The 19,387-nt window shown below is 38.7% G+C and overlaps 1 protein-coding gene across 22 annotated transcripts in view; it reads left to right on the top strand.

Annotated features, from left to right (window-relative positions):
- Window positions 1-19,387, top strand: part of DLG2 (discs large MAGUK scaffold protein 2) — a 989,662-nt gene that overhangs the window by 448,991 nt on the left and 521,284 nt on the right. For all 22 annotated transcript variants that reach the window (XM_031505123.2, XM_031505124.2, XM_031505125.2 and 19 more), the window contains one exon: window positions 6,816-6,977. In XM_031505123.2, coding sequence (XP_031360983.1) covers window positions 6,816-6,977 — 162 coding nt within the window. The remainder of the gene's footprint in view (window positions 1-6,815; window positions 6,978-19,387) is intronic.

The raw sequence follows: 19,387 nt of genomic DNA on the forward strand, positions 1-19,387 counted from the left end.
CCATCTGCCAGCTTTATGATCACTGCTTCTTTATGTATGCTTACTATAAAAGGTTTCTGCTTTTCTTTTTTGTTTAATAATTTTATATCAGGTTAGTTAAAAATAAGAATAATTTGAAGTTTTATGACATTGCATAAATACTTATTTTTTTCCCTGCAAAATATCATAGTTCAAAGTGAGAGTATTCTTTAACTCGATGGTTACTGTGCCATCTTGTGAGGAAAAGGTGCAACTACCTCCAGCTGATAAAATGAAGAGGTACTTAGCTACTGCTCATCTCACTTCTTTTTCATCATGAAAAATAAAATATTTTAGGGTTAAAAAAAAAAGATTATGAGAATACCATAAAACACATTTGTTCCACTGCATTATACTTGCTGCCTTTTTTTTTTTTTTTTTTTAACTAAGAATATACTCCCTGCTACGGGCAAAAACCTGGTGCTTTCAGTAAACTGAGATAAGAAATTATACTTTTCTTTCTCCTTCAAAAAAAAAAATAAACTTCTGGTTTGTACTAAATGAAAAATACATGCAAATTCTCAGTATTCAGCACTGATAATTTTATTTCTGTGAACTAATTTGGCTCTTAGAGAAGGAAACCTTTTGTCTTCTAAAATTCACTATGTGTTTCTCAGAGATAGCACACTGTAAATCACCCCAAAGTACTACTATCTATTACACTAAGACAGACCAAAACCTAAGTCCTGACTTTAGAAAGACTGCTTCATCCTGGAACATTTGTGAGGAAAAAACCATAAAAATAAATTACAATGGCATCAGCAAACCTACAACCTTATGTTTAAATAATAATAATTATCATTGCTATTAAAGTCAGTGTAAGTGCTCTAGATCTTGGACTAAAAGAGGAGACTGGAAAAATCCCCTAAGTTCTACTACTGCTAAATGAACTGATTCTCTCTGTGACCTTGAACAAGTTGCTGCATTTCTGTGCCTAATTTTACCCACCTTTAGATGATGCACATCAACAGGATGTTATCAGTCTTGACTGCCGCTTGTAAAGCTCTTTGGGCTTCTTGTATGGAAGGTATTGCTGTGATATAGTGACAAGCTTGTTGGAAATCTACTTGATAAGCAAAAGAGCAAGTCATTCACAATAAGTATAATTATTCAATGATTTAAGCTTCCTAATCTACTTCCACACTCTTGGCAAGCAGATTGTGATTTCTTCCATTTTATATAATGAGAAGAGTATTTTTTTTCTCTTTTTACTCTATAGATTGATTGCAAATATTCAGAATTCAAGCTGTGTTGCTCATTTGCAATCAGTTGGATGAGTAATATTATTTCTCCTCATGATTGGATGAATGCCCAATGATTTGTGTGTACAAATTGTAAAGTTTGTTTTCCAAAGATGCTCATTGGTATGACATTGAAATTTGCTGTCTTTGGAGAGCAGTGACAGTAAAATTCAACACACTGAAGACCAAAGAAAACACCGAGCACCAAAGTAGGATAAGGTGACATTAACATTTTTTTGGTGGGATTTTGCTGATTCCTCATTTGTCTAAATAGACCAAGTCCATTATGTTTTTTTCATTTTTTGTTGGCTGCTAATACTGAAAAACGATCACAGAATCCTAGAATGGTTTGAGTCGGAAGAGACTTTAGAAATAATCTATTTCCAACCCCCCTGTCATGGGCAGGGATACTTTCCACTAGACCAGGTTGCTCAGAGCCCCATCCCACATGGCCTTTGAACACTTCCAGGGATGGGGCATCCAAAACCTCTCTCATAAAATCCAGTGTGTTGAATCCTGGACCTAATCTCATGCAGAAGGTGGGTGATGCTTTCCCTGTTCAAAGGTAGTTCCCATGTCCAGGTTCCAGAAGATGACCAGCAATGGGGCTAACCTACTTGGGAGCTGCAAAGTAGCTCAAATGCTGGTTTGAGAGAAAAGGCAAGTAAGTCAGAATTAAGAAGGTAGTACTGGGACTCAGTTGCATACCTTGCCTATTTCCAGATTGCAGTGGGACAACTGGATCTGTAAGAGGTCATTGTCTCATGTGGGAAATTTTCTGCAGAAATTCCTTTCCCTGTGGTCTCACTGTTAAATGGTTTATATGAAGAATCACAGCTTGTAAGGAGCAGAGGTCTGGCCCCTCCTTAGGAAGACTGTAAAACAGAAATTATATTCAAGACTCAAAATGCTGATGTGTTACAGCTAAAACTGCTAGAATTTCTATTGTTTCCCAAGATAAAACATCATATACTGGCCACTGGCTAGCACACTGGCTTTGAATAGTGATTGGGAGTGGGATTGACTCATAAATGGATTTTTATCTCATAGTATGTGGTGGTATTTTTTTCCATTATTAACATCTATAAGCTGTTTCTACTATGAAGGTTTGGCTAAGTGAAAAACAATATAGATTTTTTGCTTATGTGTCTCTTGACATTTCAGGGTGTTTTCTAGTAGGTCAGGAATCTCTGTAGACCAGGATTCATTGGCTGCTTATTTCATAGGATGTTGCATAGCCTGGGACTCCTCTGACACAATCATCTCCCTCCTTTTGCAGTCCTCCTATTGCAAGCAGCAGGAATGTGTGATGAATTGGAGTGTGGCCCAGCCAAAGAGCTGTGTAGAGAACCAGGGACATGTGTTTTTGAATGGCAACTCCAACTGGGCCACATTCAGCAGCTTAGGTCAATTTGACCTGATATAAAATGAAATGTTCTATTTGCATTTTATGCAAACTGATGGCAATGACAGAAATAAAAAATAAGCAATAAACTTTTGTAAAAATACCAGTTCCCTTTGGCCCAAAATTGAATGACAAATTCCATGCTACCTTGATTTATTGTCAATCTGTCAAAAGTAGGTCATAAGAACATCTGTATTTTCATGCCAATGCAGTCCTCTGGTTATTGTAATTTGAGAACTACCTTTGTTGAAATTTAAGGTTTTTGACCATTACCTCCTACTGGATTCATGTCTTCAGTTCTGTCTAGCTGACATCTCTTTGGCAATCACAACCTTGGAAATGCTCCTTTAGACAGTAGGATGTGAGGAACAGTGATGCTGTAGTAACCTCACACTGTAGAGAGAATGATCTCTTATAAAAAGGCACGTTCCTATTAAAAATTCACAGCAGCACACTCCACACCCCCATTATAGGTAATTACAGAGGATTTTAAATATCTAATGCTAGTTGGCAGCGTACAATACCATCAGCAGCAGGCACTGATTTGTAATTTAATTATCATAAGACATCCACCTGTTCTTTTGTCAAATGAAGAGTAGCATATCCGTGCAATCATTCTTTTCCCTCCAGAAATTTGAATTAGTCCTTAAAGAAAGGTTTCTAGGAAATGAGTTTTTTTCAAGGACATTTGCAGGACCTCATCAGAACAGGATGATGGAGATGAATGAGACATTTCTACAGGAGTGTCTTAATTCTGGTTTGGTATTTTCAGCCTTACCACTGGCTTTTTGCTGTGTCAAGCTGTTTCAGTTCACAGCTGGAAGCATTTCAATGAAGAGATGCTGTAGGAGGAAAGATGTATGAAAATCAATGAGTTTGGTGCTAAGAACATGAGGAAAACCCATAGAAGGATTGACCCAGAAATGTTCTCAGCTCATACTTAGTGAAGAAGGAGAGGCTGGGCTTGGGATGGGAGGGAGACAAAGATCAATAGAACGGTTGAAATCTGTTCTGAAAATGTTTCCGTTGATGGAACATAAACATGGATATTACTGAAGTTGTCCTGTGAATGTAAATTTATTGGATAAATAGATCAATTCAAACTATAAAGCAAGTCTATCACTGGAGAGCCACACAAGTGTTCTGCTCTTTGGGAGCACAGGGTTCAGGGTGAATCAATTTCCTCTGGGTTTTGGCTCCTGTTTATGCAGAAGCTACACTGCAGTGTGGTGATGGGGAAAGGATTAAGTGATGGTCAAAGAGATGTTCTCTCCTTATGGCCGCATCACACTGCTTCTGGCTGTGTAAAACTGCAAAAATGAGCTGGAAAGAATAGCATATATGTTTTATATATGTATATCTATATGCACACATATATATGTGTGTGTGTGAATGTATGTGTCTATAATAATATATTAATTATATATAATCAAATTAATCATATATAATGAAATATATAACCATATAATGAATTATAGAACGTAAAATGGTTTGGGTTGGAAGGGGCCTTAAAGATTCAACCCTCTGCAAGGGCAGGGATGACATCCACACATCCTCTAAATGAGATTGCTTAGGACACCATCCAACCTGGGCTCAAACATCCCTTACAAGGATGGGGTATCTATAAACTCCCTGTGGAATTTCATCCTGTTCCAATGCTTCATCACACTGAGGAAGAATTTCTTCCTAATATGTAATCAAAACCTCTTACAGTTTAAAACCCCCTTATCCTGTCACTACATGCCTACATAAAAAAAATCCCTCTCCCTTCATTAAATTACTGGAAGGTCTCACCCTGAAACCTTCTCCAGGCTGAACAACCAGGCTCTTTCAGCCTATCTTCATAGAAGAGGTGTTCCATCCCTCTGATCCTTTTCATAGCCTTCTTCTTTATCGGCTGTAATAGTTACAGAGGAGTGGATGTCTTTCTTGTGCTGAGGACCCCAGAGCTGGGTGCAGTGCTCCAGGTGGTGGGGTGCCACAAGATCAGAGTACGGGGTGAGAAACATTTCCCTTGACCTGACCTCTTTTGATGCGGCCCAGGATGAGGCTGGCTTTCTGGGATGTGCATTCCCTGTTTGCTTATGACCAACTTATCATCCACAAGAACCTCCAAGTCCTATTTTGCAGTGCAGCTCTCAATCCTTATAGTGGGAGGGACTCCATTCTTCCCACATCCACCCAGAAAATCAGGAACTTGTGAGAAGTGGGAAGCCTGTGTATATGTATCTATATGTGTTTAATTTTTTGTATCTGCAAAATGTTGTCAGCAGGACCAGGACAGTGATTGTCCCCCTGTAGTCACCAATGGTGAGGCCACACTGCAAATCCTGTGTTCAGTTTTGGGCCCCTCACTACAACAATGACACCGAGGGGCTGGAGCGTGTCCAGAGAAGGGCAATGGACCTGGGGAAGGGTCTGGAGCACAAGTCTGATGAGGAGTGGCTGGGAAGGTGTGGGTGTTTAGCCTGGAGAAAAAGAGGCTCAGGAGGGACCTTAACACTCTCTGCAACTGTCTGAAAGGAGAATGTAGTGAGGTGGGCGTTGGTCTCTTTGCCAAATAATAACTGATAGGATAAGAGGAAACAACCTCAAGTTGTGCCAGGAGAGATTTAGATTAGACATTAGGAAAAATTTTGTCACTGAAAGGGCTGTCAAGCACTGGAACAGTCTGCCTGGGAAGTAGTTGACTCACTGTCCCTGGAGGTATTTCGAAGTCATGTATATATGGCACTTTGGGACATAGTTTAGTGGTAGACTTGGCAGTGCTGAATTGGATGGTTGGACTCACTGATCTTAAAGATCCTTTCCAACCTGAATGGTTCGATGTTCTATGATAGAGCTTCTTATGGCTTCTGTCATTGCTGTCTTGTCTCTTTATGAAGTAGCCACTGGACTTTTCCATTTTCCCCATTCCTGAGTTAATGAGATGATTTTGGTATTCTGCTCTTATTTCTTCTAATTATGTTTCAGCAAATGACTCACTTAAAAGAGGATGTCTCAGAGTAGTCGTCTTTTTCGAAAGAGTACTCACTCGATTAAAAAAATAATTGATTGCTTGTGGCTTAAATGATCTGTGTGCCAAGCCTTAAATGTGACATTGGCTGGAGTACTATCTATTAGGCTGATAGCTTCTTGGCCAAATAATATTTGGCTGGTGCCAATCATTTAATATATTCATTAATTATGTTATGTAAAAAGTGAATATGTGAAGGGCTGCAGGCCTATCCCAGAAACGAAGAGAATAAATCATGCCACATGTGTATTCTGAAAATAATTGGCAACTGCTGAAATATTTCCATTCATAATATTGAAGGCAGGGATACACTGGGGTGGTTTCCTTAGGAGGGATGAGTAAATGAAATATCACTCCATAGCTGAGTGGTCAAAGTGAAATGGACAAGCAGCAGAAAGGTCTGCTGCATGGAGAGGTCTTCTTTGGGATGTTCATGTACCTGGGCTTCAAACTTATTTTTCTTATACGGCTGTACAAACATATCTTAGGCTTTTATCCAATAACAACCTCCTCAGGACACAGCTGAGGGATGGTGACTTTTTACAAAGCATTCTGGCTGGAGAACAGATCGGGAAATTTAATTTAATTTTTAGGGTTGTGTTCTTTGTTGTTACAAGCTTCATTTGGGATCTTGGACAAGCCCCTCATGTTGCCTCTCCATGGAGAAGAAGGGCTTAAGGATAGAATTTTACTGTGGGGGAATCTTCTGTGGGACTGTGCCTTTATGGAAGTATGTGTGTGCTCTCCAGCATCAGAGTACACACTGCCAAGTGGAAAATAACTCAAGTATTTTGCAGAGAAGGGCCATAGAACTCTAATTATTAACACAGGGATGTGAAACGTGATCTGACACTACAGCTTAGCTGATTGACATCTCTTTTTCTTCATTATCAGTGTGTCATCTCAAATGTCTATTTGATAGTGAAAATCTTGTGTATCAGTGACATATACCACATTTCTTTCTTTGATACAATGATAAAAAAAGAATTGCTCATTGTCTCCAGAATACTCTAGGAAATCTGATGATTATTGTCTACTGAATCTTTTTTTTTTTTGTTATCTCACAATTATATTAAAATATAGGAATTACCTCCTAAAAGCTTATTTGTTCTTCCTTGATGTTTTCTTCCTCTAGAAATATCGCTATCAAGATGAAGATGCTCCACATGACCATACCTTGCCTCGTTTAACCCACGAAGTGAGAGGCCCAGAGCTTGTTCATGTGTCAGAGAAGAACTTGTCTCAAATAGAGAATGTCCATGGATACGTCTTACAGTCGCACATTTCTCCTTTGAAGGTAGGATCCATACAGCTCATGGCTTTAGTCGTCAAATACGAGAAAACGCATCCCATGAAATACCTGGGAAACTTATTTTGTTGTACAAACAGACAAGCTGCTTTCTGAAATCTATCATTGCAGATTGATTTTCCTGTGATGGGTTTTTAAAGCTTACTTTACTGGAACAGGTGATAGTTTAGTTGACAGAGCTTTGTATAGAGATGTGAGCTTTCTGCTTTGAGTGAGGCTTTTGCTTGAGTAAAAATAATTCCTGGCAAATGAGCCCGTTTTTCTGTACACTGTGAAAGGAATAATGTAGGTTCTCGGCCTCAATATCGCGGTGATTTTGAAATGGCAGACTTCCCTTCCTGATGATCCTTGTTCAGAAATTGATAAAAAAATACTGTAAATGTAACTAGTTTTTTAATCTCTCAGAAAGCTGTATCAAATTCACAAGTTATCTGAAAAGGGAGCTCATTTGCCTCTATTCATATCCTTGCTGCTCAAGCACTTGCAGTTTTCTGTGGGTTTTGATGCAATTCAGAGTGCTGTAGAGATATCTTTCTGTTAACTAAGGCAACTATTTATAAAACATAGAAGCTTTAGCTGTATGTGGGTCTGGTGTCCTCTGATATATCTTGTTGGGCCAAAATGTTTCTCTTCCTGGTGAACCTGTATAATAACCAAAAAAGAATCCATTCCTGTAAATTTACATTTGTCCTTTAATAAGAATGCAGAAGTTAGAAAATATTCCTAGAGCTTCTCTAGGAGAATAGATGCAGTGATTAGCATGATGGGTTTTCTATTTTAGATTCTACTAGGCCTGGGAAGGAGGGAAGAAAAGAATAATATTCTTTACTAGAGGCAGTGATGTTCTAGTAATAGTTTTATTCCAGCAATTATCTAAGCAGCAAACAAGGCAGATGGACTTTGCTCCCTGTGGTGCTCAAAGCCTGTGAAATGGGCACTGCTTGCCTAGCAGAGTGTTTACAGTGTGGCTACAAGTGAAAGGAAGTGATTATAAAAGATTTTTGTGCCTATAGCTGCTGTTCATTGAGCCTTTGTGGAATAGCCACATGAATGAATCTTTGTTCTTTGCTGTTTTTGGTCCTGTGTTTAGTTTGTATGATGTTGGTCTTTCGAGGTTTTAGCATTTTTCTGGGTTACTTACCTAACTTTTACTGCAGAAGCCAACAGTACAAAGCAGTAATAGATCATCTTGTGCTGAGACTACCTCCATGAAGCCTCTGTCTAGCATCAGGGAACAATCACAGACCAAGCAATTTCTGGCCTGGGAAGGAAACATCCCCATTCCTCTAAAACTCTTTGAGTATTGTGATTACATTTGGAGACTTTCAACTAAGGCTACATAATCCTGAGCGTGTAAGGCTACATAAGCAGAAGGTGTAGCAATGATGTCAAAAAGCTTGTTTGTGAAGTGAAGGGTATCCCCAGACATGCACAATTGCCTTGAAAAACTCCCAGTCTTATTTGCTCTTGTAACAGGACAAACTTGTCTGCTGCTATTTTCTGAATTGATGGTAGGACAGGAGCTTTATAGCATAGTATTTCCTCTTGGAAATCAGTGTCTCTTGCAAGTTCTCCCTTTTGCATGAGGATTTTTGTCTCTTTCCCTTCTTTCCTTCAGATTCACAGTTCTTATATCTTCCACTTAATAGTCTCATGCCTGACATTTAATCTAAATTTAGCTGTTTGTCTCTTCAAATGGCTTTGAAGTTCCTGCTTCTTTTCCCCTGCTATGTCCCATCTTTTAACCTTCAGTAGAGAATAAGCTCAGGAAGCCGGAGGAATTCTTCTTCTAGAGCTCATGGCATTGTGTTGCCCTTCCTATCTGAAATACCTGCTTTGGATTCACTTTTATTGTTGGCAATTCACTGAAATCCCTGTTCAGAAGTTTTTGGTCACAGTGATTTCCATATAGTTGAGAAATACCATTGTGAACACTCCAAAATCTAGTCAGAATTGGTTATTGTCTTGAATTACAGACTTTCTAACAAATAGCCTGATATCATTAAGTTTTCTGCCATCTCCTCAGCAGTATTGTGTGAACATGGCTGCACTGAATAATAGCAAAAGCTGCCTCTTAACTCATAGCATGCCTTCCTAGAAATGTAAAATAATGGATTCTTAAAGATTAACTGGAAAATGCCTGCAATTTAAATATTTCATTGACTCCTGTGAGAGGTGGAACTGCTGGAATCCTGCTCTGAGGAGAAATAACAAATACTGTGGTCCAAATACTGTCAGGTGATTTCTAAAGAGTGAGAAGACACTGGCAACTGCAGCAGGATAACGCTGTCAGGAAACTGCACCAAGGGCTTTTGACTAATTCTGCCTCACTTTTCTGGTTGCAGGTCAGAGCATTTGGTGCAAAAGGAAAATATGTGTACATGAAGGGCATGAGTCTGCTTGTAGCAGGTGCTGAGGAATGCATTTGGTGCAGCTTCTGGTGCTGGGAATGTGACTGGTAGAGTCTGTGAATGGTCAGACTGGGAAGTTTCCTTAGCACCAGGAATCACATCATGTCCTGTGTGCCATTAGGATTGTCCATCTGCCCACTCACCCAGGCCAACAAGCACGTTGGCTGCCTGCCTGGGTGGAGTTAAGTCACTGCCTGGCTGCATTTCACTGCCTGAATTTCTCTGTAGGGACTGCAACACCAGGCTGCACCTCTCCAGCAAGTTTTGAAGTAGTCTTTTGTGTTTAGTGGCTGCATGATGCCCTGATGACAGGATGATTACCCAATATTTGTTTTAAAATACTATCATAAAATGAAAGTTTGAGCATAAAAAATAATGCAGTTAAGATGCTTTGGAACCAAAATGTTTTCCCAAGACCAAGCCACATGTCCATCCTAATCACATCACTTTTCCTAAGTGACTTGACTTTGGCAGAATAAAAGAGTTGCTTATTTCCATATATTTTTGTTCATTTCGAAAGAAATCTGCAAAGATGATGCAGTTATAAAAGTTCCCTTTGGGCTGGCTGATTCTAGCCCTCACAACTGACCAGTGCTCACAGCCACCTGTGGAAGCCATAGGTGTTACACCTTGTCTGTGCATGTAGACTGCTTGCTGCCATCACCCTGCTCCCCAGCTCTCAGTGAACATCTCAGTTTGCATCCATAATCCACCTTGTCAGTTTGAGCACAGACTTGCATGATTACAGAGGAAGGTTGTGTGGATGGTTGAAGTTCAAGCAGAGAAATCATAGGCCTGTCTATTCCCCTGTGTGTATCTCCAGGTAAAACATTCTAGAGATTCTTGAAGCATTTTCTGACACTTAGAGTGGAAGCATTTAGACCATATTTTTATTAACACCTATTATTCAAAATGCTTGATATGGCCCATGTTTGCATAGAACAGATACATCTTAAATTTTGAAGTAGACACATTTTTAAAGAATTTGACAGTAATTTCATATATCAGATTATGTGGTTTGATGTAGTCCAGAAACACCCTAGTGGATCTCATTGTTATTAGATTATTAGATTGGATATTAGGAATAAATTCTTTACTGTGAGGATGGTGAGGCACTGTCACAGGGTGCCCAGAGAAGCTGTGGATGCCCCATCCCTGGAAATGTTCAAGGCCAAGGCTGGATGGGGTGTTGAGCAACTTGGTCTAGTGGGAGTTGTCCCTGAACATGGCAGAAGGCTGGAACTAGATGACCTTTAAGATGATCCCTTCCAACCCAATCATTCTAAGATTCTTTGATGACATGATTCTATGATTATTGATTACCTCAGGAGGCTGTATTGGAAACCAAAACATAAAACTAATTTTCTTCAACACCCTTGCGCTTGTTTCATGTGCTGAATAATAAGAAATGTGGTCCTCATATATTCTGGAAATATTTTTGAGGTACACAAATACTGATTATGATAAATATTGTCTAGATATGTGAATAGTTTTTCTGAAATTGAAGGTAGGCATGTTTTTCTTATCTTCCAGTACATAAAATCTAGTATGCACTAGCCAGATTACTTCTTTTCAGAAGATAATAATAAGCAAGAGCAGTTTTGCTGCAAAGCAGACCTTTTTTTATTTTCCCTGTCTTTTTCACTTCTTCACCTTATTGTATTTTGCATTAACTTTGCTTTTCTACTTTACATTTCATGTGCAGTCAACTTAGTTCTGAAAAATGCTTAATTTTAGAAAGATTAAAACTTCTGATAAAGGTTGATCTGCTTATTAGTGTGCAAAAGATAAAATTTTCAACAGTTTAAGCAACTTTGAATGTCAAACACTGAAGCTGTAAAGGAAGATTTCAGTTACGTGGATGTATTAACATTTGGGAAAATGCTAGCATTGAAGAAGTTTTTTTAGAGTTGCCATATTAAGATAATAAATGTTCTTTTCAACTTATGGAGGTGATGGGATTGCTTTTTAATAATCTCTTGAAGAAAAAAAGTCTGTAGTGTAATGGAAAGAGAATTTAAAATAATTTTCTTGCACTTCCCCTCGTTTGACACGAGATGGTGCAGTAAGCTCAGAATTCCTTGGCCTGCATCTGTAAAGCTTCATGGTGTACTATTGAGAGTTTTCTTAGATGGTTTAAAAAGTACTAATCAGCAAAAAGTGCCTTGTGAATCCCTGGTGTTTTGGGAAATCTGAATTCAACACAACTGTACCTGAAAGTCAGAGGCACAAGTTCTGACTCTAAATTAAATATGTACCTCTTCCCCTCCCTCCCAGGAATAGAGCTAAGCAGTGTTCATTAAATGAATAACTCTGGCTCCTAAATGAACCTTACTAGTATTTTTGTGATGTTAGATTTATTTTTGTTTTTCAGTATAGTCCACTTTGTTAAGATAAGTTGAAAAGTAAAAATCCTTGTAAGGATCTTTCATTTCCTTGGTTGTCCAAACATTTTAAATGTCAGGCTATTCCAGCTATCTCCATTTCCTAATTTAATGCCAGGTTGAACTGTAAGCATCAGTGGAAATTGAGCAAAAACAAGGAACCAGGTGAATAACTATACTAAGCTAAGTTACTTCCAAACAAGAATGAACAGTAATGACCATCTTCAGTTGCCTCATCTTTGACAGCCTCATTTTCTGGAAGGGAGGGAGCCACACTGGCCATTTCTCCTTTTATTTCTGTCCCAGGATGTTGTCCTGCAGCTCACCTGGGTTGCTGACAGCTTGCAGAAAGTCAGGATTGATGGAACAACTTTCCGGTGGAGAGAGGAGAAAAACCATCTCCACATGGAACAAATGGGCTCAGCAGTCTACAAAGTTAAGGTTATCCACAAATTGGCATGTGTACAAATTGCTTTACAGAAGGAGGGCTGTGTCTCCCAATGCCAGAGCACAAAGATTTTTTTTTTTATTATTTTTTTTTAATGCCAGGAAGCCCTGTCTTACCCATTACTTGAGTCATAGAATCACAGAATCATTTAGGCTGCAAAAGACTTCTGAGATCATTGAGTCCAGTCTCTGACAGATCACCATCTTGTCAAATAGACCATGGTGCTAAGTGTCACATCCAGTCATTTCTTGAACACCTCCAGGGATGGTGACTCTACCACTTCCCTGGAAAGTTCATTCCAATATTTAACAACCCTTTCATGAAGAAATTAATCCTAATATCCAACCTGAATCTCCCCTGTCATAGGTTCAGTTGTGTGGGAGAAGAGGCCAACCAGCACCTGACTGTGACCTCCTTTCAGGTGTTGTAGAGAATGAGAAGGTCCCCCCTGAACCTCCTCTTCTCCAGGCTAAACACCCTCAGCTCCCTCAGCCAGCACTCATCAGTTTTGTGCTCCAGATCCTTCCTAAGCTCCACTGTCCTTCTCTGGACATGCTCCAGCCCCTCAGTATCCTTCTTGCAGTGAGGGGCCAGAACTGAACACAGGATTGGAGGTGTGGCCTCAGCAGTGCTGAGTACAGGGGACAATTCCTGCCCTGGCCACACCATTGCTGATCCAGGCCAGGATGTCAGTGGCATCCTTGGCCACCAGGGCACTCTGCTGGCTCATGTTCTGCTGCTGTTGACTAGCACTCCCAAATCCTTTTCAGTGGGCAGCTTTGCAGCCTTTCTTCCCCAGCCTGCAGCCCTCCTGGGATTGTTGTGCCCCGAGGGCAGGACCATATAAAACTGTGTTGGTCTTAGCCCATCAATCCAGCCTCACCATTTTCCCCTTCTGAGCCTTCCTATCTTCCCGGAAATCAACACTCTCACCCATATTGGTGTCATCTGCAAATTTGCACTTGGTCCCCTCATCCAGATCATCAATAAATGTATTAAACAGGACTGGACCCGATACAGAGCCCTTCACACCATGAGTGACCAGAAGATTCTTTGAAACTCTCTGTATCTAGTGTGGCAAGGATGTTTTGTTTCTGCTCCAAGGCAGATGTCTCTCTTTCCCAATTCCTGTCTCCTAGTGAGTGTGTAGTATTCCTTGAATATCCATCATTCTTCTTTTTATCCTCCTGAATGCAGGAAGGTCATTCCACTGAGGGCTTCTGGAATCTGTCACTCACCCTTTCCTGTCTGTAATGAAGCAGCTTTTTCCCCACCTCTAAAGCTTTCCCTGTCCAGGTGTGAGTCAGATCTCACTACAGGGGTTGCTGTGCTTGTCCAACAAGTTAACAAAAATAGGGAAAGATGCTCTGAGGATGAGCCTGGATGATTAATGATTCTGTGAAAAATGTATTAGCCTGAGCTTCCTGGAAACTGTCATAAAGAGTAATTTTTTGTGTCTAAAAATGTAAATTAGGCAAGAGCTATTTATTTCATGAATTAACATTGACTTCAATAAAAACTGAGTTCTGAAGACAATTTGGATAAATAAGGTCAAAATATCATATAGCTTTCTTTTTTTTTTTTTTTTTTTTTTCAGATGCAACAGTCTCATGTCACAATTCAACAAACTTTGGGACTATTTTTTTGATACTGGACTTTGCATAAAGACCAAAGTCATGCATTGGTCATGGGTACTGTAAAAATAACAAAATCCTAGACTCTTCTGATGTTGCAGTGGGTCATGTATAATAAACTTGAGATGTTGCTGCCCAGAGCTGGAAAACAGTACAAGGAAATACACTCCACAGACCTGTGTAGCTGCTTTGAACCATAGAATCACAGAATAGTCTGGGTTGAAAGGGACCTTACAGATGATCTAATTCCAACACCCTGACTTAGGCAGGGACACCTTCCTCTAGACTAGGTTTAAGCAATTGCAGGGAAGTCCTCTGGCCAGGAAATGTAAATATCCCTAGCTTCCAGGGAACTAGGTTTGCACAGAGAAAGCTGATTGCTACAGCTTTCAGCATTACTGTGCCTGATAGTCCTGTGTAAATGTAGTTCCTGGTGTTTTGGGGGGATAATCTATCTGTGGCAAGAAACCACATTTATTTTTTCCAGGTCGCTGAGATCCCTTAATTCCTATTACTGAGGAAGAGCCCTATGATAGAGATGAAGTTCAAATAGGAAAGAAAAGAAAAAAAAGGGTTGAGTTTGCTTTAATTTCTGCAGCTGAAGTGTGACAAAGAGTTGAGGCAGTGGCACAGCACAGGCTGTTCTTCCCAAGCAAAGATGCTGCATTTCAGAGGCTCTTTAGAAGCTGTGGATGACTTGAGAGAGGCTGAGGCTTTGTTACATGTCAGGAACAGCAGTCTGAAGTTTTCTCTCGCAGTTACAAAATTAATTGGGGTTATATAGAGGACATATTAATGTATGCATGAATATATTAGCAAGCCATCTAAAATTTAATCTTGCATCCTTTTCTTTGCTTACCCTGACTGCATTTCATAAGTATAGCTAATCTGCATGAAGCATTTTTTATCCCCAGGGTGGCTGAGCTCAGTAGCAATGATCTTATAAGAATACTTTTGATCACTACCCAGTAGCTTCCTAGCTTTTGTGTTTTGGAGTTGGTTCTGTTTGGTCCTTTTTCCCCCTCCCTTTCTCCCTTTCAGTATGCAGTCACTGGCAAAGCCCCACGCTGCAGTCAGTCCTTCAGTGGATTCCACTGAATATTCACTAGGTTGCTTCATTAAGACACAACACTTGTTACATGTTTAATCATGTAATGCTTTTCTCTTATCTCCTATTGTAACAGCAGATAAGCATATATCATACGTCTGTATCTGTAATCTATGTTTTTTAACAGAAAAATGCAATCGGATTAGAAAGAGACAAAGGAAGATCACAAATGTGCCTCTGTCTGTTCCTGCTCTTAAGGAAGTGGCAAAAGCAGCTCTGAATTTTGATTTTATTCCATTATGTTTCAAGGCAAAATAAGTAGCTTATAGATTAGCATTTTGAGCAATATTTTGTGTCTCATTTTCATGTGGGCAGGAATGTCTTTCATTTCTGAGCCCTTGTCTTACTCTAAAGAAATTCCTAAAATGGTGCAAAAATTGAATGTTACAGTGAAGAACAGTTATTAGTGAAGGATATTTTTTTTTGTTTTGTCATCACAGCTAAACCTATTGTTTTTTGTGCTTGATGTTTTGCCTTGGCGTTCTGATTGATGGCTTTCCACATGATTTATGTAGTTGCAGACAGTATCTTGTTATCTTTCTAGCTTCTGACAGAATAAAAATAAAACAAATAAAATTGCTTCTGTCAGTGGATGATTTAATTGGAAAAATCTCAGCAACTTAAACCTCAGGCATTGCAATCCTTTCTTTTTCGGCAAAATAAATGTTGTCCTCTGATGGACACAAGCAGAGCAAGTTCTGACAGTACGTACTAGTGCACTATATGTTGTTAGAATTGCCTGAAGAATAAAGACAGGAATTTTCAAAGGAATTTGAAAATATTTTCAGGCAATGGACCCTGCTTACTTTATATGGACCTCCTAGGTATTGAAGGTCTTTTCAAATGTTAATCTGAATTGCTGTTTCAGGAGATTTTCTGTGTTCTTGATCTACCGAGTGCTTTACCCATTAGCATTAATTAGCTGATTGATATTTTATTCTTTTTGAATAGCAGGTTTCTTTTTAACAATAGTCTTGTTCCTCTTTTTCTTGGTGGTGTTTTTTTGGTTTTTTTTGTTGTTTTTTTTTTTTTTTTTTGGGGGGGGGGCTGAGGGTGAAGCCCAACATATTGCAGATATTCCTCACCATGTCTCTCACATATAATCAAGTAAATAAGAAAACCCAATAATCCTTTTCTCTCACTGTCTTTCTCTAATCCTTTGCATAGTGCTGGTTATTCTTTGCTTCCCTGTAATTTTCTGAGTTTTTTCCTTGATATGTTGGCCATGTGAAATACACATAGAATATAAAAAATACTGAGAGATGGCCTGTTATAAAGACTTTTCTTTCTCCCATCTAAAATACATGAAATATACACAATGGTTTAAGTACTAGATGCTATGTGCATAGGACTGCTATGTTCTGCCAGTTCTTTTGTCCAAGTCTAGAAGTACTAGAATATTTGTAAAGTATCTGTAATGATGTTTGCCACTTTTCCAAAGTGTTTTCTGACCTACTGCTGAAAAGTGTAATAAAGCATCTTGGAGTTATTAGTCAGACTGTAACAGGAGGGATTTTTTTCAGACATGTCAGACAGGTTTAACACCAGTTGTTTCCCTAAGCTCAGTAGCTTAAATGCCCTTCTGTCAGACTTCGGCTGCTGCTGACACTTGGGAATGTATTCAACAATTTAAATGAAGCACTAAAGTTCCATGATACTTTTTCACTGAGGAATATACTGATAATTCACTCACTCAGTAGAAGATTCATGTGTTTATATATCTGATGATGTGACACATCAAAAATGTTCTGGCTTTTGTCAGTACCAGGTGTAAAAGAAAGCAGAAGTTTGCAGTTCCAGGGGCTCTGGGTAGCTGCAGCCTCCAAGATGAAAAGAATCACTTTAGTCAAACCTTATTAAAGGTATCTTGGCAGCCTGACCAAAAAGTGCTTTAGCAATTTCCAATTTTTTTTTTTAATTCTTATTTCTCTTACCTCTTATTTAATCTTGCTGTAATGTAGTTTTGTGGACTATGGAGCTGTAAAAAAATCAGAATTTTGACATTTGAAAGAAAAATCTTTCTGAACTGGTTGTTACTTTCCAACTCATTTCAAGAATCTAGTCTAAAATAAGAGTTTCTGAGATTGTTATTATGTGACATCTTCACAACCTCAATATTGTGTGACATCATCTCCCCACCCTTTACAGGGAACTTGGAACTTAATGATCTTTAATGTCCATTACAACCCAAACCATTCTGTGGTTCTGTGATTCTGTGATCTTGGTATCAATGGCTAATTGAGACTTCTCAAAAGATGTCTCTCAAAAATATTTTTTAATGGGAAATGCCTTTTGCTATTTGATTACCTTCAATCCATTTCAGAAGATCATGTTACTTGCTTTTTAATAATCTTTAAAAAGTTGCTACTGAAGCTGATGAAATTGGAAATAATGTCAAAAAAATAGCCATCACTCTTGATGACTCAGGTGGCATTTTTAAGATCTGCATTGTTTACTAACTTGATTTTTCACAGTGTTGTCTTTCCTTTCACATGATATTATTTCTTTTTTCCATAGTTGATCAATGTTCCTTTTCCTGTTCCTTTTTCTGACTTCCCTTCAGGATCCATTCCTGTATTTCTCCTTCTACATTTCTCTTACTTCCATTCCTACATAAACACATGAATCTTATTAATCCTTCAAGGTACCCATGAAGTACAAATTTGTACCAAATTTGTGAACGTGTAATGATTGATACCCTCCTGTAGGAGACAACTGCACTCTTATTCCTCATTCTGCTTCTTGGCTGCTTTGGAGAGCAGGAGCACAGCACTGCCTGACTCCTCTTTGTTGCACATAGACTTTAAGAACTGTTTTTCATTTTTTTCTTGCTCCTGAAAGGTGTATTCTCCTCCCCCTGAACAAAAGTAATGTGAAATACAGTTGAATATTATCAAGTCTAGTGGATCTCAGTTGCCCATTGAAATGGCAGTACTTTGGGCAGCTTTTGTTTTATTAATACTTACAGAAACTATGAGCCAAAGAAACTGCAATCAATTTTTTTAACCAACAAACTCATGAACACCAAATTGCATCTGTCTTCCAAACATGAACAGAATGAGACTTTTACATAGATTAGAGATAGAAGTCAGCTTTTTAGATTAAGGTGTTTTCTGCAGAAAATGACCACATTCTCAAAGCAATTGTACCTAGCTGATTTTTCCAAAGCCTTCCTCCCACTACAGTTTTAACATGCATCTACCTGAATTGCTGCATTGGATTTGATCAGCCAATATTGGGTGAAACTTTTTCTTCCCAAAGAACAAAAATAAAAGGTCATTAAACCTGATAATAGACTTAATAAAATTATTATCATTGATTAGATGACATTAAAAAGGCTAAAAAGTGTTTTTACAGCAAATAAACAAATTTTTACTTTGAAGTCTGAGTCATAAATTGTGCCTTTGATCAAGTGGATGAGCAAATGCCAAGCAGGAAAGTAGAATTTTAGTGATGAGAGTATAAAGAGTTATATTAATTACTGGGAATTAGCCAAAATAGCACAAAGTTAACAACTTGATGCTTTGAGAGTGTTAAAGTCATCTGCTGGTTTCTGAAGACCACACTTGCAGATGGTTTCACATTGAAATTGCTGCTGTTTCCTCTTTAGGATTTGTTGGACAGTTTGTGTCTTTCACTGTTTGGCAATAAATCTAGAAGTTGAGCAGATCTGAATTGAATTAGAGATTTCATCCGAAATTTGGTTTGTTTTCCTAACTGTTATCTTCATAGTTTTACTTCTGTTTAGAAAAGGCATCATTTTTTCAGTATTCTGGAGATGTTGATATCTACTTCAGGCAAATGTGAATGGGAACAGTAAAGTGAACCCAAGGGTGTTTCTGTACTACCTGTACTTTACTAATACCTGTAATGTCAAGGGAATGCCTGAAATTTGGCTTAAGTTAAAATAACCAAGACAGATTTCCATTTCTGAACATGCTGTTTACCTACTCTCTCCTAGAGATACTGGGCTTAGGGAATTTTAATCTTGTCTCTATTTTGGAGTTTAAAGTAGGCCACAAGGACTACTAAACAACTGTACCTCAAAAACTTTTTTTTAAAAATAAAGCTGAATCTGTCAAAAGAGGGAACAATCAACCAGGCAAAGCATCACATCATCATTTATCACAGAATCAAAGACTGTCCTGTTTTGGGAGGAACCCACAAGGATCGTCAAGTCCAACTTCTGGCCCTGCACAGGACAACCCCTAGAATCACACTGTGTGCCTGAGAGCATTGTCCAAACACATCTTGAACTCTGTAAACTTGGTGTCGTGACCACTTCCTTGGGGAGCCTGTTCCAGTGATGTTTCTAAACAGAGGAAAAGTCATAGAGCACCAATACATCAGGCTATTATAGCTACTAGAGAGGTAGAGGGTTTGAATTACTTTGGAAAACATAGTTTACTTCTC

Source organism: Lonchura striata, chromosome 2, assembly GCF_046129695.1.
Source record: "Lonchura striata isolate bLonStr1 chromosome 2, bLonStr1.mat, whole genome shotgun sequence".
In the NCBI taxonomy this organism is placed as follows: Eukaryota; Metazoa; Chordata; class Aves; order Passeriformes; family Estrildidae; genus Lonchura; species Lonchura striata.